This window comes from Rhipicephalus microplus, chromosome 3 (genome assembly GCF_043290135.1).
Source record: "Rhipicephalus microplus isolate Deutch F79 chromosome 3, USDA_Rmic, whole genome shotgun sequence".
NCBI classification, from domain to species: Eukaryota; Metazoa; Arthropoda; class Arachnida; order Ixodida; family Ixodidae; genus Rhipicephalus; species Rhipicephalus microplus.
Window position 1 is genome coordinate 25,629,780 of NC_134702.1, and position 26,259 is coordinate 25,656,038.

The 26,259-nt window shown below is 44.8% G+C and overlaps 1 protein-coding gene and 2 pseudogenes across 1 annotated transcript; all 3 read right to left on the reverse strand.

Annotated features, from left to right (window-relative positions):
* Positions 1-376: 376 nt before the first annotated feature.
* Positions 377-1,123, reverse strand: LOC142802767 (ubiquitin-conjugating enzyme E2 Z pseudogene; annotated as a pseudogene).
* An 8,912-nt stretch (positions 1,124-10,035) lies between these two features.
* LOC119186930 (ubiquitin-conjugating enzyme E2 Z-like) lies at positions 10,036-10,794 on the reverse strand. The gene has a single exon (XM_075887774.1). It carries the CDS (start codon positions 10,753-10,755, stop codon positions 10,057-10,059), a length of 699 nt encoding a protein of 232 aa, XP_075743889.1. The 5' UTR covers positions 10,756-10,794; the 3' UTR covers positions 10,036-10,056.
* Positions 10,795-22,224: 11,430 nt separating this feature from the next.
* On the reverse strand, positions 22,225-22,961 carry LOC119186932 (ubiquitin-conjugating enzyme E2 Z pseudogene; annotated as a pseudogene).
* Between the last annotated feature and the right edge of the window lie 3,298 nt (positions 22,962-26,259).

The window sequence follows — 26,259 nt, forward strand, 5'->3', positions numbered from 1 at the left end:
CCATACGCGCCTTCACGGGCGGTGAGGAATACTTAACTCGTATTTAAGTAGACGATCAATTGTTATTTTACCATTGATTTTCATTTCATTTTTTTCGTCAGATTGATCATGTTTTGTTCGACGGCACAAAAAAAAACAGCGCTTTGTTGTTCCATTTATATTTATTATTAGTTTGCATTTCCATAACGCAAATAAATGTCAGAACGAACGATTCCGAATAAATATAACGTCATTGTTACAGGTGGCGTGCAGATTCTTTGATATGCTTGTCTTCTTTTACTTCAGTTTCGAGATGACTCCACAGAAATAAGAAAAAAAATGTTACAGAATCGACCATTGACTCTTTTCCGGGGCAGCAACACAGAAGCTCAGCCGCTCACTCGCTCCGTTCGCGCGTGGCCTTTAACCACTCTTGGACTCGTCCTTTCAATGCCTGAAATCTCTTGAGCAAAGTCTTGTACTGGAACTGCCCCCTCTTGGCGCCAAAGGGATCTTCCATGTACATGTCCGTTAGATCTTCGTTGGACACGACAACCGCCTCGTACTTGTCGTAGTAGTCCGGGAATGTCTTTAGCATCACCTCCCTCAGGGGAGCTGGGTAAGTCGAAGATCCGTTGAGGCAGGCCTCGATGGCGTCGCACACGGCCACGCGGATTGTCTCGTGCTGCACGATGAGGTTGTACCGCTTGGAGTCCCCCGGCCGCCTCTCGGTCTCGTAGCCCGGCTCGTTGTGGTACGGGTTTTCACAGAGCAGCGACTGGATCGAGAGGAGCACAGTGGCGATGCACTGCGCGGGGCTCCATGCCGGCCCTGTCCAGGTGCCCAGTATGCTGAGGCACACTTTGCCACACTCGTACAGGTTCGGGTTGAAGCGCACGCAGCCGTTGCCGGTGGTCATGAAGCGAACGCGTGGTGGCTGGATCGGGTAGTCGGGCGGGCACTGTATCACGAAGTGAAAAAACCCGCCCTCGTACGGCGTGTCATCGGGGCCCAGCACCAGCGCGTCCATCACGGTGATATTGTGCTCCGCCGGCGCGATGTACACTCCCGGCGGCGGGTCGTTGAGGAGGTCCATGATGTCGCGCTTGACCCGCAACCGGCACTGCGGCGTCGTCTCCTCGTACTCGCCGACGTTCGGCTGCCAGGAGTTCGTCTTGCTCGCCGATGGCTGGAGGGTTGCATTCAGGTTGAGTGCGGAGGAGTGGGCACCGGCTGTTGAGGCGTCGGTCGACTTTGCGTGGAACGCGGCGGTGCTTATCGCGAACTTCATCGCCGCTGCAGACGACTTGCCAGCCTCGTCGTTGTCGCTCTCGTAGTCACTCGAGACGTCGATGTACGCGCTGATTAACTCGTTGTCGGTATCGTCATCGTTCTCCTCAGTCGCGGTGCTTGTGCTAGCCACGGCGTCCGGAGCCTTCTCTGGCGGCGTCGTCATGTCGCTGGTGGTAGCAGGTCTTTCACGCACCGCGACTCTCGCACCCTCTCTTCCGCACACGGATGGCGCGACCTTTTCACGCTGCAGGGGGTACCCTTTCGAAGTGCGATCCCACGGTGGTGACCACAGCGTCGGTTTCAAAATGAAAGACCCGTTCTTGTTCTCGTGCTGTGGCATACACCCACTTTTCGCTGCAGCAGCGCCTCCTCTTCTTCTTTCTCCTGCTTGGCTGTTCGCGTGACGGGAACGAAGGCTTCGTCTTTCTCTAACTGACGTGCCAGCCAGTCACGTGAACTACGCCAAGGCGCGTAGGTAGAATTTTCTTTTTTTTCTTTTTTTGAGGGGGGGGGGAATCATTGTGATATGAAAAGGGGGCTCTGGCAGGCAGATGTGGTCGAATGTCATTTGGTGCTCTGTATGCTATAGCAAATTGATGTATGCATGTGGGATAGGAGAGTTAAATCAGCGGAGGGGTTTTAGAAATATCTGTACAGTAGCCGGGACAACCACGACCATAGTATAAGAACTAGCGGTAGTCCAGATGACACCCCACCAGTAATGATAGAAGAAGTACGGAATGCCTTGAAGAGCACGCAAAGAGGCACAGCTAATGGTGGGGATCAGGTAACATCAGATCTGCTGAAAGATGAAGGACAAATTGTGTTAGAAAAACTAGCGACCCTGTTTACGAGGTGTCTCCTGACGGGAAGAGTACCAGAATCTTGGAAGAATGCTAACATAATCCTAATACATGAGAAAGGAGAGGACAAGGACTTGAACAATTAGAGGCCTATCAGCTTGCTCTACGTAGTATACGAGTATTTACAAAGGTAATTGCTAATAGATTTTAGGCCACATTACAATTCAATCAAGCAAAGGAACAAGCAGGATTTCGAACAGGCTACTCAACAATCTACCCCATTCATACTATCAATCAGGTAATAGAGAAATGCTCAGAATATAAGCAACCACTATACGTCGCCTTCATAGATTACGCAGAGGCGTTTGATTCACTAGAAATATCAGTAGTCATGCAGACAATGCGGAATCAGGGCGTCGATGAAGCATATATAAACATCCTGGGAAAAATCTAGAGGGGATCAACTGCTACCATATTGCTTCATAAAGAAATCAACAGAATATCAATCAAGAAGGGTGTAAGGCAGTGGGATACAATCTCCCCAATACTATTTACCGCGTGCTTACAGGAGGTTTTCAGAACCCTAGAATGGGAACAGACAGGTATTAGAGTTTATAAAGGCTACCTTAGTAATCTGTGCTTCGCCGATAACATTGCATTACCAAGTAACGCAGGGGACGAATCGCAACTCATCATGACGGAGTCAGACAAGGAGAGCAGAAGGGTAGGTCTTAAAAATATTCTGCAGAAAACGAAAGAAATGTACAACAACCTCGGAAGAGAGCAACTCTTCGAGATAGGTAATAATGCACTTGAAGTTGTAAAGGCTATGTCTGCTTAATACAGGAAATAACCGCGGAGACGAGCCAAGAGATTGAAGTAACTAGAAGAATAACAATGGGATGGAGCACATTTGGGAAACACTCTCATATCATGACAGGGAGATTGCCACTATCCCTCAAGAGCAAGGATTAAAAAAAAAATCAGATGAGAGAGGGAGGAGAGAGGGAGGAGAGAGGGAGGAGAGAGGGAGGAAAATCAAATTCCGGCTGCGGCGGCTGCATTTCCGATGGAGGCGGAAAAGTTTTAGGCTTGTGGACTCAGATTTGGGTGCATGTCAAAGAACCCCAGGCGGTCGAAATTTCCGGAGCCCTGCACTACGACGTCTCTCATAATCATATAGTGGTTTTGAATTGAATTGAATTGAAGCTTATTTGTCCTGAATTTCTTACAGGGTCGGGAGCAGAGGCTAAAGGCTATATAGCCTGACTTGGGGCCTCTGCTCCTAAATACAGTTTGGCACGCTGGCCGCTGAATCTGTCGCATATGTTTTCAGAAATAAATATATAACACAACAAATAACACACAGAAATAAATTAATAACACAATAAATAAACCATAACACAACAAAATTTAGCATGGTCTTGTCACACTAATTCAGGGAAAACATTAGAAAAATCACTTTATCACAAAAGTGTCATCTGAAAAGAAACTTCAATACAGAATATAAAATAAAGCATAAGAAAAGCAACTACAACACATAGCTCAAATTGATAGATAGGATGTAACAAATCAAGTACAGAAACTTTATTAAGCATACTCAATATCCTGGTTCATTAGGATGGACTTGATGATGGTGTTCGAAGGTACGGAATTGAAATCTATGAGACCGTGTAAACGATTTAACATTGTGGGTATTTGATACTGAACGTGTTGCTTGCCATAACTTGTCCTTATTGCTGGGATTTTCCGGCGTTGCTGACGCATAGTATAATGAGTGTTGTCAGGCGGGTTCTGAAGACAATGTGGCTTGTTTTGTTTAATCCACTGCAGAAGTTTGAAATGATACAGTTTTGTTATTGTTAGTAATGCGTATTTTTCAAAAAGTGGTTTGGTTTTCAAGTCCCTGATAATACCTTGGTATTGCTTGAATGTTCGCAAAACTCTTTTTTTTCAGAACTAGTAATTTTTGATAGTTTGTTTGTGTAGTAGTACCCCATACCAAGATACCGTATGTTATTTTAGAGTAGAAAAGGGCGTAATATAATTCTATTTGTAACTATTTTGGTAAAACTGGGCTGAGCCTATATAAACATCCAATGGTTTTACTGAGTTCTACCGTTAGTTTTTCTATATGTGTGTTCCATGTCAATCCCTCAGAAAACCATACACCTAGGAACTTCTGGCTGGTGACTTGCTCTATCTCTTTGCCCTCAAATGAAACAGTTGAACTATAGTTACGCGGCTTATTAGGTGGGGCAAAGACAATGTACTTCTTTTTACTAACATTTAGTTGCAGTTTATTCAAACTAAGATACGCGGACAACTTTCGTAGGTAGTTATTAACCTGGTGTTCAAGCTCTAGAATGGATGTGCCGCTAAAGAATATGTTAGTGTCATCTGCATACATTATTAACTTGGGAGAACATGGGATATCACACAGGTCGTTTATATAAATTATGAACAATAGAGGACCAAGAATTGACCCTTGTGGTACTCCTCTTGTTATGTTTAAGTAAGTGGACGCACTTTTGTTTATGCAAAAATATTGATGGTGGTTTGTTAGATAGTTTTTCATTAACTCAAGAACCACACCACGTACACCGTACTTGCTAAGTTTAGCCATTAGTACTTCATGACGTACCGAATGAAACGCCTTTCTAAAGTCTATGAACAAACCTAGTGAGTACAGTCTATGTTCGATGTTTGTGATCAGTTCATGTTTAATATTAAGCAAAGCTGCTTCACAACATTTATTTTTTTGAAAACCATACTGAGCCTTACTAATCACATTGTACTTGTCATAAAATTTGTACAAGCGTACGTTTATTGCATTCTCAAATACCTTAGATAAAGCAGGAAGAACGGATATTGGCCTGTAGTTGGTGAATAGCCGTTTATCACCACCCTTGAAGACTGGGCACACTCTCGCTATTTTAGGCTGTCTGGGAAAAAACCAGTTTCGAACATTCTATATATTATAAAAAACAATCATTAGAGCTATAATATCAGCTACGTATTTTACCGGAGTTGCCTTGATCTCATCAAAGCCAGCGGCTACGTTATTTTTAATCTGGTTTATCAATTGTATTACTTCCTCTGATGTCACTGGGGATAGTGACACGGAGTTTATAAGCCCACACTCTTTTAATGTAACACAGGGAGCTATATTGCTATCGTTTTTTATATTCTGCACTGGTGACAAAGTAATCATTCATCTTATTCGCTGCGTCACTATCAGACAAGCTACCTGCATTAGTATGAAAACATAGCGGTGGTGGCTCTTTTTTCTCTGACATTAGATTTTTAACCTCGTCCCACACCTTCCTAGAGTCATTTTTTATTTTCGTAAAGAAATTTTCATAATATGTTTCCCTCGCATGCTTTAAATCGGTGTTCAACATATTTCGGTATTTTTTAAACTCTGACAACGCCTCCAAGTTTCGTGACCGAACAAATGTGTGGTACATTTTATTTTTTGTTTTAATCATTTTCAATAGCTTTTCATCAATCCACGGCTTCCTTGCACGTTTGAGTTTTGGTTTTCGCAAGTTCATTGGAAATGCTTGATTAAAACATAGTCTAAGTTTTTCGAAAAATGCCTCGTATGCTGCATTCGGATTTATTTTCTCAAACACGCATGTCCAATTGACTGATTGAATATGTGAGCGAAACACTTCCAAGCCTGCAGCACTAATGCTGCAACATAAGGCTTCCACTGTGGTTTCGCGTTTGACTTGCATATTTGGCAGTAAACAAAAAATTGGTAAATGGTCGCTTACATCAGCCGTTACCAGTCCAGAAAAAAAGTCTCGGGAATGAATGTTTGTTACACATATGTCGAGCGAAGTTGCACTTTTTTCTGTTAAACTTGTGGCTTCCGTGATAAGATTGGTGCATGCAAAGGAGTGTATGATTTCAATAAACTTTTTAGCTGCAGTGTTACTCGATAACATATCTATGTTGACGTCCTCCATTATAACAAAAGGCATCGAAAATCGACATAGAAAAGAAAGCATACGCTCCAAATACTCAAAAAAGTCTATTTTGTTGCCCATTGGTGGTCGATATATTACTACAACTATTAATTTCTGTAAAAGAACCAACATACATTCAACGCTGCTGTTTATTACTGAACACTAAGAAATAATTTCATGCCTTAATGACGTTTTAACATAAATTGCTATGCCATCACCTCTGCCGCTTGTCCGCACCAAACCATTATATGAGTAACCGTGGAAATGTGGCGGTTTTTCCGTTTCTGTTAGCCAGGTTTCCGTGTACATCAGAATTCAAAGCTGTGGGTGACCGAGGCATACAAGTCACTAAGGTGTTGCTCTTTATTTCTAATACTACGCGTGTTTAGGTGTAAGATTTTAAACGGTTTAGAATCACACGAGAAGGTGTCGTTAAAAGTGGCAACATCGTAATAGCTACATGCTTCAGGATTGTCCATTACATATGCGGCACTCTACAAGTACACCCGGAAGACCGCGCACTACGTTCCTTCATTCATCTTTTCAGTGTCGCCAATGCAGGCGATCCTCAACACAGGTGAGTTTTCATCTTTCCTTGCAAACACTTTGCCTCCTGCAGTCCACACGAATTTCCATCGCAGTTCTTTTTTTCTTTGTACTGTGGCACCGAGAAGTTGCTTGCCATAGCGGGTTAAATGTTCATTCACATAAACTCTGGAAGGGGATTGGAATCCAAGTTGCTTTGCATCTATTTTTGATTTCTACGCTTTGCTGAGGAAAGCATTTCTTTTTGTTCTACGGAAGAACCGGACTATTATGTTTGATTCGTCGTGCCGAGCATAGGCACACGGTGACAAACATCAATGTCAGCTTCCATTACTTCCTCCTGTATGACTACACCAATTTGTTTGATTATAGCAACTGGTTCACCTTCAAGCGGAATGCCCTTAATCTCAACATTGTTGGAACGCTGATATTGTTCCAGCTCTTCTAGTTTGTTTGTCAGTTTCATATTTTGGGCACGAAGTTCTTTGTTTTCTTTCAATACTTGCTGTGACTGCTTCGTGATTTCCCCAATGCCCTCAAATTTTTCTTTTAAGCCTCTGATTTCTAGCCTAAGTTCACGCTTGAAATCTTCAAAGGCCTTTGTCATTTCTTTAGCCATTTCAACAGCAAACCAACAGTAATACAAACAGCAAGCCAACAGCAACGACTATGCAAACAAAACAAGTGACAAATTGTTCGGCAGCAGTACACACTTCTAAAGCATAACAAGATTTTTCAAAAATGCTGCCTACCTGTAAAAGCAAGCGCAATATTTAATTTAGGCGCTGCTTAGGCGCGCACCGCTGCCGAACTGTGTCGAATTCCCGTTGCGCTGTCCCTTTTTAAGCCGTCGGCCCTTCAGGCAGTCCTCGCAAATGTGGGCGTTGCCTCGTCTTCCACGTGCCAACACAGATGATGCAGGATACTCTGGGCTCGTGGCGTAGATCCGTCTTATCTGGGCTGGTGGGTGGCAGTTCCCCTTGTAGGTCCGATAGCACTGTAAAAGCAAGCGCAATATTTAGGTGCTGCTCAGGCGCGCACCACTGCCGAACTGTTTCGGGACGTTTAACCCCACATATTAACCAATCATTATATCAATCAATCAATCAATCAATCAATCAATCAATCAATCAATCAATCAATCAATCAATCAATCAATCAATCAATCAATCAATCAATCAATCAATAAATAAATTTCCAGAGAAGGCAAGCAGGATAGGGGGAGACAGAAGGTTAGGTGGGCAGATGAGATTAGGAAGTTTGCGGGGATATATTGGCAGCAGCAAGCACAGGACCGGGTTAACTGGCGGAACATGGGAGAGGCCTTTGTCCTGCAGTGGACGTAGTCAGGCTGATGATGATGATGATGCTATAGAAAAAAAAAAGTAAGATTGGCAGATCCCACGTACCTGGGAATTGACGTTATGCGAGGAATGCCGAAGGAAGGTGACCATGTTGCAATTTTTTTATTGAGCGACACTTCATAAAATGATGCTAATATATGCAGAAATGTTACACGCACAGACATATGTTGAAGAGTTGAAGATGCGCACATAATCAGTTGTTTGCACTTGCGCAGCTACGCCAACTCGAACATGCGTATTAGCAGCACCAGAAGCTGATATGAAGCGCTGATGCTCGCGATGATGTTGGCCCTGGCCACTGCTATAAAAATGAACTTCAGCGCATAGTACCTAACCACAATTGATGTTAACCCGACGTGACGGCTGTATCAGAAGAGTACATATGTAATGTTTATAAAATTGGGTGGGCAGCCCTGCAACCACCACTGACGTTTTCACGAAGGTTAGCGTCTATTTGAAAAGAAGTTTCAAGACATGGCGTAGCTGTGTGGTAAGACGCTTCACTGCCACGCAGAAGGCCTGGGTTCGATTCCAGCTGGGGCCGTGGCATTTATTCTTTGCATTCATCGGGTCGACGCTACCGAAGTTGGGTATTTCTTAAGGTTCGCGTGCTAAAATCGCCCTTGTGTGTTCTCGTGATTATGGGTATACATACTAAGTGTCAACCTCCTGTGGCACATACCAGCATAGCAGCGGCACATACCCGCCCATTGGTATGGGCCACTGTCTGGCGGGAAGTGTTTGACGACGTTCACGACGGGATTGTGACATTTTTCATGTGTTGACTAGCACTTCATGTTCGTCAATCCACCTTACCCTCCCATCCAAATAATGGTTAAGTTAAGGGGGTGCAGGCGAGAGCACTTAAACGTAAGCTGCTATATAGACAGATACGGTCAAAGTCGCCGAAGTTCGACAAAAAATGCTTCGCATAAAAAAAAAAATCAGAGGAGAGAGGAGCATGGGCCCTTGCTACGGCACTACATTTCTGATACGCCTTATTTAGGTATACACAATCACTTTCGTAAATATGTGTACTTATTTATTTGCTGACTTGTAAGTAGCACCTAACTCTACGATATTTAACCTATATTCTTTTTCGTGATCTATCTATCTATCTATCTATCTATCTATCTATCTATCTATCTATCTATCTATCTATCTATCTATCTATCTATCTATCTATCTATCTATCTATCTATCTATCTATCTATCTATCTATCTATCTATCTATCTATCTATCTGTCTGTCTGTCTGTCTGTCTGTCTGTCTGTCTGTCTGTCTGTCAGTCTGTCTGTATGACATATAGGCTATAGCCAGGAAGTGGCCCACCAGACCCGTGCCACCCCCCTCAATTTTTTTCGTCTGTGGCATACAAAGCCGAAAAGAGGCAGCTGCATCCCTCCCCCGAATATATTTTTATTTCGAACAAAATTTTTGTCGGGGCATATCTCAGTTCCACACTTTTGCACAAAATTTATCTAGAAATTCAGGCGTCACACTGATGCGTGCTTTGCTCAGACTTTGCAAAATTAGATTATATGCTCTGGCAGTGCCTTGCATTTTGTGTTGAAAACGTTACATTGTCCAAGTAGGAAGCTCCAACGGGCCCAGGACATGACGAAGAGGTTTGGCATATTTGTCCCGACGTGGGAGCGGCCCGCTACGTGTTAGTTCACGCCCCGACGGACCTAAATAAAGTTTTTTCGTAGAATACCATATACGCGCCTTCATGGGCGGTGATAAATCCTAATCTTGTATTTTGGTAGAAGATCGATTGTTATTTTACCATTTACTTTTCATTTCATGTTTTTTATCAGATTGATCATGTTTTGTTCGACGGCACAAAAACAACAGCCCTTTGTTGTTCCATTTATCTTTATTAGCATTTCGCCTTTCCATAACGTAAATAAATGTCAAAACGAACAACCCCGAATCAAATATAACGTCATTGTTACAGGCAGCGTGAAGATTGTTTAATGTGCCTGTCTTCTTTTAATCAGTCCCGAGATAACTCCGCAGAAATTAGAAAAAAAATGTTACAGATTCGACCATTGACTCCTTTCCGGGGCCGCAACACAAAAGTTCAGCCACTCATTCGCTCCGTTCACGTGTGGCCTTTAACCACTCTTGCACTCGTCCTTTCAGTGCCTGCAGTCTCTTGAGCAAAGTCTTGTACTGGAACTGCCCCCTCTTGGCGCCAAAGGGATCTTCCATGAACATGCCCGTTAGATCTTCGTTGGACACGACAACCGCCTCGTACTTGTCGTAGTAGTCCGGGAATGTCTTGAGCATCACCTCCCTCAGGGGAGCTGGGCAAGTCGAAGACCCGTTGAGGCAGGCCTCGATGGCGTCGCACACGGCCACGCGGATTGTCTCGTGCTGCACGATGAGGTTGTACCGCTTGGAGTCTCCCGGCCGCCTCTCGGTCTCGTAGCCCGGCTCGTTGTGGTACGGGTTTTCACAGAGCAGCGACTGGATCGAGAGGAGCACACTGGCGATGCACTGCGCGGGGCTCCATGCCGGCCCTGTCCAGGTGCCCAGTATGCTGAGGCACACCTTGCCACACTCGTACAGGTTCGGGTTGAAGCGCACGCAGCCGTTGCCGGTGGTCATGAAGCGAACGCGTGGTGGCTTGATCGGGTAGTCGGGCGGGCACTGTATCACGAAGTGAAAAAACCCGCCCTCGTACGGCGTGTCATCGGGGCCCAGCACCAGCGCGTCCATCACGGTGATATTGTGCTCCGCCGGCGCGATGTACACTCCCGGCGGCGGGTCGTTGAGGAGGTCCATGATGTCGCGCTTGACCCGCAACCGGCACTGCGGCGTCGTCTCCTCGTACTCGCAGCCGTTCGGCTGCCAGGAGTTCGTCTTGCTCGCCGATGGCTGGAGGGTCGCATTCAGGTTGAGCACGGAGGAGTGGGCACTGGCGGTTGCGGCGTTCGTCGACTTTGCGTGGAACGCGGCGGTGCTTATCGCGAACTTCATCGCGGCTGCAGACGACTTGCCAGTCTCGTCGTTGTCGCTCTCGTAGTCGCTCGAGACGTCGACGTACGCGCTGATTAACTCGTTGTCGGTATCATCATCGTTCTCCTCAGACGCGGTGCTGGTGCTAGCCACGGCGTCCGGAGCCTTCTCTGGTGGCGTCGTCATGTCGCTGGTGGTAGCAGGTCTTTCACGCACCGCGACTCTCGCACCCTCTCTTCCGCACACGGATGGCGCGACCTTTTCACGCTGCCGGGGGTACCCTTTCGAAGTGCGAGCCTGCGGTGGTAACCACGGCGTCGGCTCAAAAATGAAAGACTCGTTCTTGTTCTCCTACTGTGGCATACGCCCACTTTTCGCTGCAGCAGCGCCTCCTCTTCTTCCTTCTCCTGCGTGGCTGCTCGCGCGACGGGAACGAAGGCTTCCTCTTTCTCTAACTGACATGCCAACCTGTCACGTGAACTACGCCAAGGCGTGTAGGTTTTGTTTTGTTTTGTTTCCCTGGGATGTTGGCTCATACCCACTCAGGGGGATTGGCCAAGAAAGTGTAGTGCAGTTTTTCTGTGATCATTTTAACTATGTGTAATGAATTGGTATTATAATAAGACTAATGTAAAAATAAAAACAACATAAAATGAGCAAACGAAAAAAAAATCAAGTTGAGCAATTTTGAGATTTGAGGTGTTATGATTATTATTCAGCGGCGTTTACTTCACTCTGCCCTGGGGAGTAATAAATTTTTTTTTGATTGAAGATCACAAAGGTATACGCTTGGTTGCCTGAATATAATCGCAAACGGCATTGAAAGCATCCTTGTGGCAATGTCCCAAAACTGAGGCACCAAAGCTTAGCGCCGTTTCCGCCGTCAATCTAAGGCCTATTTTCCGAAATGGCATAACTAGTAACCTTTTTCTAAGTATATCGTAGCGGCGACAATACAAAAAATAATGATCTAGTGATTCCATTTTTCCGCAGGATGCGCAGAGGGGTGATGTTGTCTGACCAGCTGTGTAGATACAGGTTTAGGGGGGGGGACACGACATCGAAATTTAGTAATTAAGACTTCGAGCTTTCTGGACTGACTCCAGTGGTGTTGCCACGGAAACATGAGGTGGTTATAGTCTGTCCATGTAGTTACTTTTTCTATCGTATCAGTGGAGATTGCAGATTTTCGATATCTTATTGCCGTGATATATTCCACATCTGGCAGTATGAACAAAACTGGCCCTTCAAGTGCGGCTCGTGCTAAGGAATCGGCCAATTCATTTAATCTTAATCCACAGTGTCCCGGAACCCATAGTAATCTCAGGAGTCTCAACTGCGGGGGTACTAATGTTTTGAATGTGCTTAGAATTCGAGTGTTCTCTGAAGCTGTCAGAGCTGCACAAACTGAAAGAGAATCCGTTATTATGACTGCGTTGTTTTGATTTGATGGAAGTTTTCGAAGAGCTAAAATAATCGCCAAGAGCTCCGCTTCAAAAACTGGAGTAAAATCAGGCAGTCTCACTGAAAAGGACCAGTCAAGCGAATCAGAGGCAATGCCTACATCTGCCTTTTGATTATTCGCGGAAGCATCTGTGGCTATTATATTTTTAGTTTCTGCATGCTCCAAGTAATCTAATAATATGTTATTTAAAAATTTGCTAGATTGTAATTTGGCGTTTTGGGGGAATATATCATCATACTCAATAATAACATGACAATTCGAGTCATTAGTCTCAATTACATTTCTAATGTTCACATTCATACTTTGTAGATTTTTTTGTACAAACATTATCTGAGGTGTGTGAAACCGTGGCCAATGAGCAAGAAAGAAGGCGCCTGGGTTTGCGATAAAAGCATATTGAGATCGTCCTGCCGGTAAGCTATAAAATTTTAAAAATGCTTGTACGGTCAAAATTCGAAATCGACAAAGTAGTGTAGGCAGGCGCGCTTCCTGGTACAGTACGTTGATAGCCACAAATCTAGGGAGTCCCAGACACATTCGCAGTGCTTCTCGCTCCAAGACAACTAGAGGTTTCGTTTTATAAGCAGGGCCACCCGAGAATAATATGCAGCCGAATTCCATGATAGGGCGCATATGAATCTTGTACAACTTTATCAATGTGTGCCTCCGTAACCCATATTTCCGGTTACTTAGCTTGTGTAGTAAGCCTGAAGCCCGCTGTGCTTTGGTAGTTATATACTCTATGTGTGGACTCCAGTTAAGTTTGTCATTATAAATGATTCCCAAATATTTTATAGAGTCTACTTGCTGGATGGGTTCCTGTTTACATAAAATTGAAATTGAAATTGGTTCTGCAAGCGGGAACGCCATGAGCGCGCTTTTGTTGACATTTAACGATAACGAAATCGACTGCAACCAAATTTCTACCATGTTAATATATCTCTGTAATTTAAGTTGTAGTGAGTAAATATCATAGTCAGCAGCAAAGAGTGCGATGTCATCAGCATAAGTGTAGACAGTAACTTCTTGATCTGTTGGAATTGTGCTCATTAAAGCATTAAATAATATTGGAGATAAGACTGCTCCTTGGGGAACTCCGCGCGTGTGTAAATCTAGATGAGGAACATCCATCCTTGACGCAGTATAATTCTCTTGATTTTAAGAATTCTGCCACCCACTCAATAAAATATTGTGGGAAGTTCAATCTTTCTAGCGTATTTAACAATATGAAGTGCTCCACACTGTCATACGCCTTGGCTATGTCAAGCGTTACTAAAGCAGCGTATTGCCTTCTTCTACGCGCGAGCTGTATTTGGCTCTCTAAATCAGCATGGGCACACCAAATAGAGAAATCACTACGAAAGCCGATTTGGTTCGGTTTTATTACTAAATTGTCTGCCATCCAGATACTTACTCGGCTATGTAGAACCCTCTCTACTAGTTTGACCATGTTAGATGTTAGAGAGATTGGTCTGACTGTTATTGACTGTTAATCCTCCACTCGGATTTTTTAGTATAGGAATCACCTTTGCTATCCTCCAATCCTGCGGCACCCACGAGTTTTTTAAGGAGTAGTTAATAACATTGGCGACGTCTCGAGGCGATAAATTGAACAGAATTTTAATCATGGGTACTGTGATTCCATCTGGGTCAGGAGATGCACAGGGTAAATGTTTAATCACGTTGGATACTTCAGTCTGTGTCACTTCTTCAAAGTCAGACTTTATCGTAGACTTGTGCCAGTTGTTTGGCACTACTGAAGTGAATCTGTTTTCCAGACCTTTACCGATTGCCTCTAATGCCCCTGACACACGGGCACCCTGAAGTCCTTTAGACAAGGGGACATCTTTCGGAAAGGCGTTCGGGTGCAGTGACACACGACAAAGGAGTAACTCCTTTCCGGCCAAGGACCTTTTCGCAAAAGCAGATCCCGCATCTACTTTTCTGGCAGGAAGGGAGTACTCTCGCATACAGTGTGTATAATTTATCAATAGAAGAAAACGTGTCGCAACACTGTGGTGCCCTGTCAGTATTTTTTTGCGCTGAGAAAATGTTTTCATTTTCAGCACCAGTGCGATTTGTTGAAAAGAGAAGGCCTATAGTCTGTCCATAATCTCAAACGCCTGCATTACGTCACTAGCGCGATCATGTTAGGGTTGGCAGCGGCAGTTGCTGTGTGGGCGACAAGAGTCAGGCCCACCTCAACTGTTGCTTTATCTCTGTCTCTGCGCTGAGACATCGCAGGACCACGACGAAACGCGGCACGCCGTCACTGACCCAGCCGGACGCAGCCATGTAAAAAGCACGACAAAAAACAAAAACAGCAAAACACCGATTGTTCATAGTTGCCAGACGAACTAAATTTGCTGCTAAAAACGCAAAAAAAGCGAAAGAAAATTACAGGTATGCACATTATAAGCCAGCAGACAATAAAAAAAAACGGTTTTATGCTCCGGCGTCGCTGAATGTGATGTACATGTGCAGATTCTTTTTAATATTTCCAATGTTGCTGCTTTCACAAACAGCGCCATCTTTTCTGCAGCATTCTTCTGAGGCACCGCCTAAAGCAGTAGTCCAGTGCCGTGTGTCATCGGCGCCACTCCTTTCTGCAAATGGTCCCCTTAGGCGACAAAAGGGGTTTGCTTCAAAGTACTTTACTTTTGCCCGTGTGTCACGGGTATAAGGTAGTGGTCATTTCTTGTGCCGACAGATTATCACAAGCTACATTAACTGGTGATGGCAAGATTTTCCGAGCTCTCATATATCGGAACAATGCTTTCATATGTTTAGGCTTCGACAGGTATTCATAATGTCTTCTGTCATATTCTTGTGTAGCTTGAGCTACCGTTCTTTTAAAGCCCGCAGCAATGAATTTATAATCGGCCCAGTTTTGGGGGGATTGATTATGTAAGAGCTGCTTCCAAGCTGCCTGACGTCGTCGGTGCTCTCTTGTACATTCATCATTGCACCAACGGCTATTTACTCTTTTTGTGGATTTAACAGTAAATTCGGCTCTTTTGTAGGATCTTTTAATGACTGCGTTTATTTTCAGTGCTTTTTTATCATCGCTCTCCTCCGAGTGAAAAGCCAATGCTGACTTCAGGTCATTCCTAAATTTAGTGTAATTTACAAATACTCTTACATTTGAACAAGATGGAATTATCAGACAAGAAATTTCAAAACTTATCGGTAAGTGGTCACTGTTGGTGCCACAGTCCAGCGCTTTCCAAGAAGAAGTAGTAATGGCTGAACTGACAAAACTTAAATCTAAGGCCGACCTGGAGTGATTACGAATAAATGTGGGGGCTCTGACGTTGAGGCACGTCAGGTCATTAGCCATTGTCCACTTCCACAAGCGTTTCCCACTAAGATCAGTTCTAAAACCCCAACTCGTGTGGTGGGAATTAAAGTCTCCAACTAAAACTTTGTCTTTGCACCACGATTTTGTAGCTAGATCCAAACTTTGTGTGTCTTGAACTCCATCCGGAAAATACATATTAACTAAAGTGAAAGGAGTGCAGTTGGGCAGTGTAATGTCTACTGCCAAAATTTCGCATTCTGGCGACATATGTTTGTATAAGCATTTGACTTTCATACTAATTTTATTATTAATAAAGAGAGCTAGACCCCCACCTCTTGATGGACGGTCTAGTCGAAAAGATTGGAAGTTATTTAAATGGAACAAACTATGTACAGATGGCCATGTCTCTTGTAATGCTCTAATATCAGGAGCGAATTTAGAAGTCAAGTATACCAAATTCGTAGATGCAGAATGGATTGATCGGCAATTCCAATGGAGAATCTTAAGCCACCCTATGGTTTCGAAAGAGCTGCTTCCGCTATAGCTTTCTCTAGAATGCTTTCTTTCAAGAAATCCCTCATTGAAAGGCTCTCCTTTTCTTTCAGATACTTTTTGTTCTTTGTTTGTTTCGGTGAGTTAGTTTTCCTTGACACAGGGGATCTAGATCTCTTCAGGGACCTAGGGTCCAAATCCATGTCATCGGAATTTATTGTATATGCAGCTTTGTCCTCACTTACACTTTGTATATCTACTGCAGAGGGTGCTGTTGATGGAGAATGCGATGGTGCGGTTTTCAAATTCCTCATTTTGGCTGTGGACGCCTATTGCAGAGGCTCCTGCGGGCGGATAATACGATGGCGCAGTTTCAGATTCACCGTCAGCTATTGGTCGTGAACTCTCAACATGTTGGGATACTAGGCCTGACTCTCCCGTTGTACCAAATATGCGAGTCATCTGGTTAGCCAAAATTTGAGATAGAGAATCGCAAAGGTTAGAAGTCAGTCGTTCCATGGCTTTTTCTAGAGCCTTTTCTATGGCCTCCGCTATATTCAGGGAAATCGACCCATTTATTTCCGAGAGATGTCGTGCTGCAACACTGGCATACCCCTGAGTTCTAGTCTGTATTTCCGCTAGGGCTTCTCGTCGAGAACAGCGCCTACGCCCTATAATTTCAAGAATTTGCATTTCTCGAGCCTTTGCTGAACAATCAGGATTATCTGCACAGTGTTGTTCGTTGCAGAGACAACATTTCTCTTCTTTAGCTTTGCAGTAATTAGTTTCGTGGTTGTCACCACACACTCGGCATCTGAGTTCTGACCTGCATCCTTTAATAGTGTGACCGTATCGCCAGCACTTCGTACACTGGAGTGGTCGCGGTGATAGCGGTTCCACTCTGTATATTAGTGGCCATGCCTTGATTTCGCTTGGGAGATTCGCTCCAGCAAAGGTTACAATTACTGACTCAGTCGGCGTCTTCTGCTTCTCTACTAGTCGTGCACACCTATAAACGGAAATAGCACCAGTCACGGCAAACATCTCTAATACCTCAGACGGGGTCAAGTTAACATCGACACCGCGAACAATACCTTTCACACATGCCAGATGCGGGGGAATAAAGGCGCTCACCGGATTGGTCGCGAAACTCGAGCACTTCAATAGGTCTTGGACACAGAGCTGATCAGATGAAAAACATAGAATACCACCTCTGCCGAACTGGCGGACCTCTGTGATGCTGTGAAAGTGAGACGTCGCAGCTCTAAGCTCCGCCTGGATCACCTTCAGATTCTTCATCCGAATGAAGCCGTCATTGCTAGGGACGAGGGCCACAGGAACTGCAGGAATGCCGTTGCGTAGAAACTGATCCACTGGTATTTCCTGTGACGGAAGTGAAGCAGACCAGAGGCAAGCCCCTGGTCCAGGTGAAGAAAACTGCATCTAAGTGATCTTTCTAGCGCTAAAAGCGCTTACTTAGCTGTAAAAGCACTATAGCAACACCTAATAAAGACAAAGAAACCTCAGCCACTACACAAACTTAGGCCAAAACCCTAGAGCAAGCACGACCAGCTACTTGCGTGTTCGAGCGTTTCCTGCTTCTTCTTCAATAACGCAGCTGCTTGGTGTAGGTAGAATTTTCTTTTTTTCTTTTTTTTTGGGTGGGGGGGTTGAGATCATTGTGAAATGAAGAGGGGGCTCTGGCAGGCAGATGTGGTCGAATGTCATTTGGTGCTTTGTATGCTATAGCAAATTGATGTATGCATGTGGGATAGGATAGTTAAATTAGCAGAGGAGTTTTACAGTTATCTGTACAGTAGCCAGGACAACCACGACCATTGTATAAGAACTTGCGGTAGTCCAGATGACACCCCACCAGTAATGATAGAAGAAGTCAGAAAAGCCTTGGAGAGCATGCAAAGAGGCAAAGCTGCTGGTGGGGATCACGTAACATCAGATCTGCTGAAAGATGAAGGACACATTGTGTTAGAAAAACTAGCGACCCTGTTTACGAGGTATCTCCTTACGGGAAGAGTACCAGAATCTTGGAAGAATGCTAATATCATCCCAATACATAGGAAAGGAGAGGACAAGGACTTGAAGAAATACAGGCCTATCAGCTTGATCTCAATAGTATACAAGCTATTTACCAAGGTAATTGCTAACAGAATGAAGGCACAATTTGAATTCAATCAAGCAAAGGACCAAGTAGGATTTTGAACAGGCTACTGAACAATCGACCAGATTCATACTATCAATCAGGTAATAGAGAAATGCTCAGAATATAACCAACCACTATAGGTAGCCTTCATAAGTAACGCAAAGGCGTTTGATTCAGTAGAAATATCAGTAGTCATGCATACAATGCGTAATCAGGGCGTCGATGAAGCATATATAAACATCCTGGGAAAAATCTAGAGGGGATCAACTGCTGCCATATTGCTTCATACAGAAATGAACAGAATACCAATCAAGAAGGGTGTAAAGCAGTGGGATACAATCTCCCCAATTCTATTTACCGCGTGCTTACAGGAGGTTTTCAGAACCCTAGAATGGGAACAGATAGGTATTATAGTTAATAAAGACTACCTTAGGAATCTGTGCTTCGCCGATAACGTTGCATTACTATGTAACTCAGGGGACGAATCGCAACTCATCATGACGGAGTCAGACAAGGAGAGCAGAAAGGTAGCTCTTAAAATTAATCTGCAGAAAACGAAAGAAAGTACAACAACCTCGGAAGAGAGCTACTCTTCGAGATGGGTAAAAATGCACTTGAAGTTGTAAAGACTATGTTTACATAATACAGGGAATAACCTGGGAGCCGAGCCACGAGATTGAAGTAACTAGAAGAATAATAATGGGGTGGAGCACATTTGGCAAACACTCTCATATCATGACAGGTAGATTACCACTATCCCTCAAGAGCAAGGTATAGAACAGCTGCATCTTGCCGTTGCTTAGCTATGGAGCAGAAACGTGGAGACTTACAAAAAGAGTTCAGCTTAAATTGAGGATGACGCAGGTAGTAATGGAAGAAAAGTGGTAGGTATAACCTTAAGAGACAAGAAGAGAGAGGAGTGGATTAGGGAAAAAACCGGTGTTAAGCATATCATAGTTGAAATCAAGAAGAAATGGACATGGGCCTGGAATGTAGCACGTAGACAGGATAACCGCTGGTCGTTAATGGCAACAAACTGGATTCCCAGAAAAGGGCCCCACCGCGGTGGTCTAGGGGCTAAGGTACTCGGCTGCTGACCCGCAGGTTGCGGGATCGAATCCCGGCGGCGGCGGCTGTATTTCCTATGGAGGCGGAAATGTTGTAGGCTTGTGTACTCAGATTTGGGTGCACGTTAAAGAACTTCAGACGGTCGAAATTTCCGGAGTCCTTCACCACGGCGTCTCTCATAATCATATAGTGGTTTTGGGATGTTAAACCCCACTTATCAATCAATCAATCAATCAATCAATCAATCAATCAATCAATCAATCAATCAATCAATCAATCAATCAATCAATCAATCAATCAATCAATCAATCAATCAATCAATCAATCAATCAATCAATCAATCAATCAATCAATTCCCAGAGAAGGCAAGCGGGATAGAGGGAGGCAGAAGGTTTGGTGGGCAGGTGAGATTAAGAAGTTTGCGGGGATAAATTGGCAGCAGCAAGCACAGGACCAAGTTGACTGGCGGAACTTGAGAGAGGCCTTTGTCCTGCAGTGGATGTAGTCAGGCTGATGATGATGATGCTATAGAAAAAAAATGGCAAATCCCACGTACCTGAGAATTGACGTTATGCAAAGCATGCGGAAGGAAGGTGTCCATGTTGCAATTTTTTATTGAGCGACACGTCATAAAATGACGCTAATATATGCACAAATGTTACATGCCCAGACATATGTTGAAGAGTTACAGATGCTCACACAATCAGTTGTTTGCACTTGCGCAACGACACCAACTCGAACATGCGTATTAGCAGCACCAGAAGCTGATATGAAGCGCTGATGCTCGCGATGATGATGGCCCTGGCCACTGCTACCAAAATGAACTTCAGCGCATAGCACCTAACCACAATTGATGTTAACCCGACGTGACGGCTGTATCAGAAGAGTACATATGTAATGTTTATAAAATTGGGTGGGCAGCCCTGCAACCACCACTGACGTTTTCACGAAGGTTAGTGTCTATTTGAAGAGAAGTTCCGAGACATGGCGTAGCTCTGTTGTAAGATGCTTCACTGGCACGCAGAATGCTTGGGTTCGATACCAGCTAAGACCGTGGCATTTCTTCTTGGCATTCGTGGGGCCGACGCTACCGAAGTTGGGTATTTCTTGCCGTTCGCGTGCTAAAATCGCCCTTGTGTGTTCTCGTAATTCCTGGGTATACATACTAAGTGTCTATCTCCCGTGGCACATACCAGCATAGAAGCGGCACATACCCGCCCGTGGGTATGGGCCACATCTGGCGGGAAGCGTTTGGCGACGTACACGACGGGATTGTGACATTTTTCATGTCTTGACTAGCGCGTCATGTTCGTCAATACATCTTACCCTCCCATCCAAATAATGGTTAAGTTAAGGGGGTGCAGGCGAGAGCACTTAAACGTAAGCTGCTATATAGACAGATACGGTCAAAGTCGCCGAAGTTCGACAAAAAATGCTTCGAATCAAAAAAAAAAAAAAATCTGAGAAGAGAGGGAGGAGCATGGGCCCTTGCTATGGCACTACCTTTCTGATACGCCTTATTTAGGTATACGCAATCATTTTCGTAAATATGTGTACTTATTTATTTGTTGACTTGTAAGTAGCACCTAACTCTACGATATGTACCCTTTATTGTTTTTCGTGCTCTATTCCCTATCTATCTATCTATCTATCTATCTATCTATCTATCTATCTATCTATCTATCTATCTATCTATCTATCTATCTATCTATCTATCTATCTATCTATCTATCTATCTATCTATCTATCTATCTATCTATCTATCTATCTATCTATCTATCTATCTATCTATCTATCTATCTATCTATCTATCTATCTATCTATCTATCTATCTATCTATCTATCTATCTATCTATCTATCTATCTATCTATCTATCTATCTATCTATCTATCTATCTATCTATCTATCTATCTATCTATCTATCTATCTATCTATCTATCTATCTATCTATCTATCTGTCTGTCTTTCTATCTATTTATCTGTCTGTCTGTCTGTCTGTCTGTCTGTCTGTCTTATGACATATAGGCTATAGCCAGGATGTGGCACACCAGACCCGTGCCAGCCCCCTCAATTTTTTTCGTCTGTGGCATACAAAGCCGAAGATAGGCAGCTGCATCCCTCCCCCGAAAATATTTTTATTTCGAACAAAATTTTTGTCGGGGCATATCCCAGTCCCACACTCTTGCACAAAATTTATCAAGAAATTCAGGCGTCACACTGATGCGTGCTTTGCTCAGACTTTGCCAAACTAGATTATATGCTCTGGCAGTGCCTTCCATTTTGTGTTGAAAACGTTACATTGTCTAAGTAGGAAGCTCCAACGGGCCCAGGACATGACGGAGAGGTTAGGCATATTTGTCCCGACGTGGGAGCGGCCCGCTACGTGCTAGTTCACGCCCCGACGGACGTAAATAAAGTTTTTTTCATACCATACCATACGCAACTTCATGGGCGTTTAGGAATCCTTATCTTGTATTTAAGTAGAAGATTGTTATTTTACCATTTACTTTTCATTTCATGTTTTTATTTCAGATTGATCATGTTTTGTTCGACGGCACAAAAACAACAGCCCTTTGTTGTTCCATTTATCTTTATTAGTATTTTGCATTTCCATAACGTAAATAAATGTCAAAACGAACGACCCCGAATCAAATATAACGTCATTGTTACAGGCGGCGTGAAGATTGTTTAATGTGCCTGTCTTCTTTTAATCAGTCCCGAGATAACTCCGCAGAAATTAGAAAAAAAAACGTTACAGATTCGACCATTGACTCCTTTCCGGGGCCGCAACACAAAAGTTCAGCCACTCATTCGCTCCGTTCACGTGTGGCCTTTAACCACTCTTGCACTCGTCCTTTCAATGCCTGCAGTCTCTTGAGCAATGTCTTGTACTGGAACTGCCCCCTCTTGGCGCCAAAGGGATCTTCCATGAACATGCCCGTTAGATGTTCGTTGGACACGACAACCGCCTCGTACTTGTCGTAGTAGTCGGGGAATGTCTTGAGCATCACCTCCCTCAGGGGAGCGGGACAAGTCGAAGATCCGTTGAGGCAGGCCTCGATGGCGTCGCACACGGACACGCGGATTGTCTCGTGCTGCACGATGAGGTTGTACCGCTTGGAGTCCCCCGGCCGCCTCTCGGTCTCGTAGCCCGGCTCGTTGTGGTACGGGTTTTCACAGAGCAGCGACTGGATCGAGAGGAGCACACTGGCGATGCACTGCGCGGGGCTCCATGCCGGCCCTGTCCAGGTGCCCAGTATGCTGAGGACACCTTGCCACACTCGTACAGGTTCGGGTTGAAGCGCACGCAGCCGTAGCTGGTGGTCATGAAGCGAACGCGTGGTGGCTTGATCGGGTAGTCGGGTGGGCACTGTATCACGAAGTGAAAAAACCTGCCCTCGTACGGCGTGTCATCGGGGCCCAGCACCAGCGCGTCCATCACGGTGATATTGTGCTCCGCCGGCGCGACGTACACTCCTGGTGGCGGGTCGTTGAGGAGGTCCATGATGTCGCGCTTGACCCGCAACCGGCACTGCGGCGTCGTCTCCTCGTACTCGCAGACGTTCGGCTGCCACGGGTTCGTCTTGCTCGCCGATGGCTGGAGGGTTGCATTCAGGTTGAGTGCGGAGGAGTGGGCACCGGCTGTTGAGGCGTCGGTCGACTTTGCGTGGAACGCGGCGGTGCTTATCGCGAACTTCATCGCCGCTGCAGACGACTTGCCAGTCTCGTCGTTGTCGCTCTCGTAGTCGCTCGAGACGTCGATATACGCGCTGAATAACTCGTTGTCGGTATCGTCATCATTCTCCTCAGTCGCGGTGCTGGTGCTGGCCACGGCGTCCGGAGCCTTCTCTGGCGGCGTCGTCATGTCGCAGGTGGTAGCAGGTCTTTCACGCACCGCGATTCTCGCACCCTCTCTTCCTCACACGGATGGCGCGACCTTTTCACGCTGCGGGGGTACCTTTTCGAAGTGCGAGCCCACGGTGGTAACCACAGCGTCGGTTCCAAAATGAAAAACCCCTTCTTGTTCTCGTGCTGTGGCAAACACCCACTTTTCGCTGCAGCAGCACCTCCTCTTCATCGTTCTCCTGCTTGGCTGCTTGCGTGACGGGAACGAAGGCTTCCTCTTTCTCTAACTGACTTGCCAACCAGGCACGTGAACCACGCCAAGGCGCGTAGGTAGAATTTTCTTTTTCTTCTTTTTTTGAAGGGGAGGGATCACTGTGATATGAAGAGGGGGCTCTGGCAGGCAGTTATGGTGGAATGTCATTTGGTGCTCTGTATGCTATAGCAAATTGACGTGTGCATGTGGGATAGGAGAGTTAAAGCAGCGGAGGGGTTTTATAAATATCTGTACAGTAGCCGGGACAACCACGATCATTGTATAAGAACTAGCGGTAGTCCAGATGACACCCCACCCACCAGTAATGATAGAAGAAGTCAGAAAAGCCTTGGGGAACATGCGAAGAGGCAAAGCTGCTGGTGGGGAACACGTAACATCAGATCTGCCTAAAGATGGACACATTGTGTTAGAAAAACTAGCGACCCTGTTTACGAGGTGTCTCCTGACGGGAAGAGTACCAGAATCTTGGAAGAATGCTAACATCATCCTAATACATAAGAAGGAGAGCACAAGGACTTGAAAAATTACAGGCCTATCATCTTGCTCTCCGTAGTATACAACCTATTTACAAAGGTAATGGCTAACAGAATTAAGGCAAAATTAGAATTCAATCAAGCAAAGGACCAAGCAGGATTTCGAACAGCTACTCAACAATCGACGGCATTCATACTATCAATCAGGTAAGAAATAAATGCTCAGAATATATTCAAACACTTTACACAACCTTCATAGATTACTAGAAGGCGTTTGATTCAGTCGAAATATCAGTAGTCATGCACGCAATGCGGAATCAGGGCGTCGATGAAGCATACATAAACATCCCGGGAAGAATCTAGAGGGGATCAACTGCTACCATATTGCTTCATAAAGAAATCAACAGAATACCAATCAAGACGGGTGTAAGGCAATTGGATACAATCTCCCCAATACTATTTACCGCATGCTTACAGGAGGTTTTCAGAACCCTAGAATGGGAACAGATAGGTATTAGAGTTAATAAAGACTACCTTAGTAATCTTTGCTTCGCCGATAACGTTGCATTACTAAGTAACTCAGGGGACGAATCGCAACTTATCATGACAGAGTCAGACAAGGAGAGCAGAAAGGTAGGTCTTAAACTTAATCTGCAGAAAACGAAAGAAATGTACAACAACCTCGGAAGAGAGCAGTGCTTCTAGATAGGTAATAATGCACTTGAATTTGTAAAAGACTACGTCTACTTAGGACAGGCAATAACCGCGGAGCCCAACCACGAGATTGAAGTAACTAGAAGAATAGTAATGGGGTGGAGCACATTTGGCAAACACTCTCATATCATGACAGGTAGATTGCTACTATCTGTCAAGAGCAAGGTATAGAACAGCTGCATCTTGCCGGTGCGTAGCTACTGAGCAGAAACGTGGAGACTTACAAAGAGAGTTCAGCTTAAATTGAGGATGACGCAGCTAGCAATGGAAAGAAAATTGGTAGGTATAACCTTAAGATACAAGAAGAGAGAGGAGTGGATTAGGGAACAAACCGGGGTTAAGGATATCATAGTTGAAATGAAGAAGAAGAAGTGGACATGGGCCTGGAATGTAGCACGTAGACAGGATAACCGCTGGTCGTTAAAGGCAACTAACTGGATTCCCAGAGAAGGGCCCAGCCACGGTGGTGTAGTGGCTAAGGTACTCGGCTGCTGGAACGAAGGTTGTGGGATGAATCGCGGCGGCGGCGGCTGCATTTTCGATGGAGGCGGAAATGTTGTAGGCCCGTGTACTCAGATTTGGGTGCACGTTAAAGAACCCCAGGTGGTCGAAATTTCCGGAGCCCTTCACTACGGCGTCGCTCATAATCATATAGTGGTTTTGGGACGTTAAACCCCACATATAAATCAATCAATCAATCAATCAATCAATCAATCAATCAATCAATCAATCAATCAATCAATCAATCAATCAATCTATCAATAAATCTATCTATCTATCAATCAATTATTCAATCAATCAATCAATCAATCGATCAATCAATTTCCAGAGAAGGCAAGCAGGATAGGGGGAGACAGAAGGTTAGGTGGGCAGATGAGATTAAGAAGTTTGCGGGGATAAATTGGCAGCAGCAAGCACAGGATCAAGTTGACTGGCGGAACTTGAGAGAGGCCTTTCTCCTGCAGTGGACGTAGTCAGGCTGATGAAGATGATGATGCTATAGGAAAAAAAATAAGATTGGCAGATCCCACGTACCTGGGAATCGACGTTATGCGTAGAATGCGAAAGGAAGGTGACCGTATTGCATTTTTTTATTGAGCGACACGTCATAAAATGACGCTAATATATGCACGAATGTTACACGCACAGACATATGTTGAAGAGTTCCAGATGCTTACATAATCAGTGGTTTGCACTTGCGCAACGACACCAACTCGAACATGCGTATTAGCAGCACCAGAAGCTGATATGAAGCGCTGATGCTCGCGACGATGTTGGCCCTGGCCACTCTACAAAAATGAACTACAGCGCAGGGCACCTAACCACAATTGACGTTAACCCGACGTGACGGCTGTATCAGAAGAGTACATATGTAATGTTTATAAAATTGGGTGGGCAGCCCTGCAACCACCATGGACGTTTTCACGAAGGTTAGCGTCTATTTGAAAGAAGTTTCGAGACATGGCGTAGCTGTGTGGTAAGATGCTTCACTGCCACGCAGAATGTCTGGGTTGGATTCCAGCTGGGACCGTGGC

What these genes read in the sequence shown, in the direction of transcription:
- LOC119186930 (XM_075887774.1), bottom strand. Translation starts at nt 10,755, where the DNA reads ATGGACCTCCTCAACGACCCGCCGCCGGGAGTGTACATCGCGCCGGCG.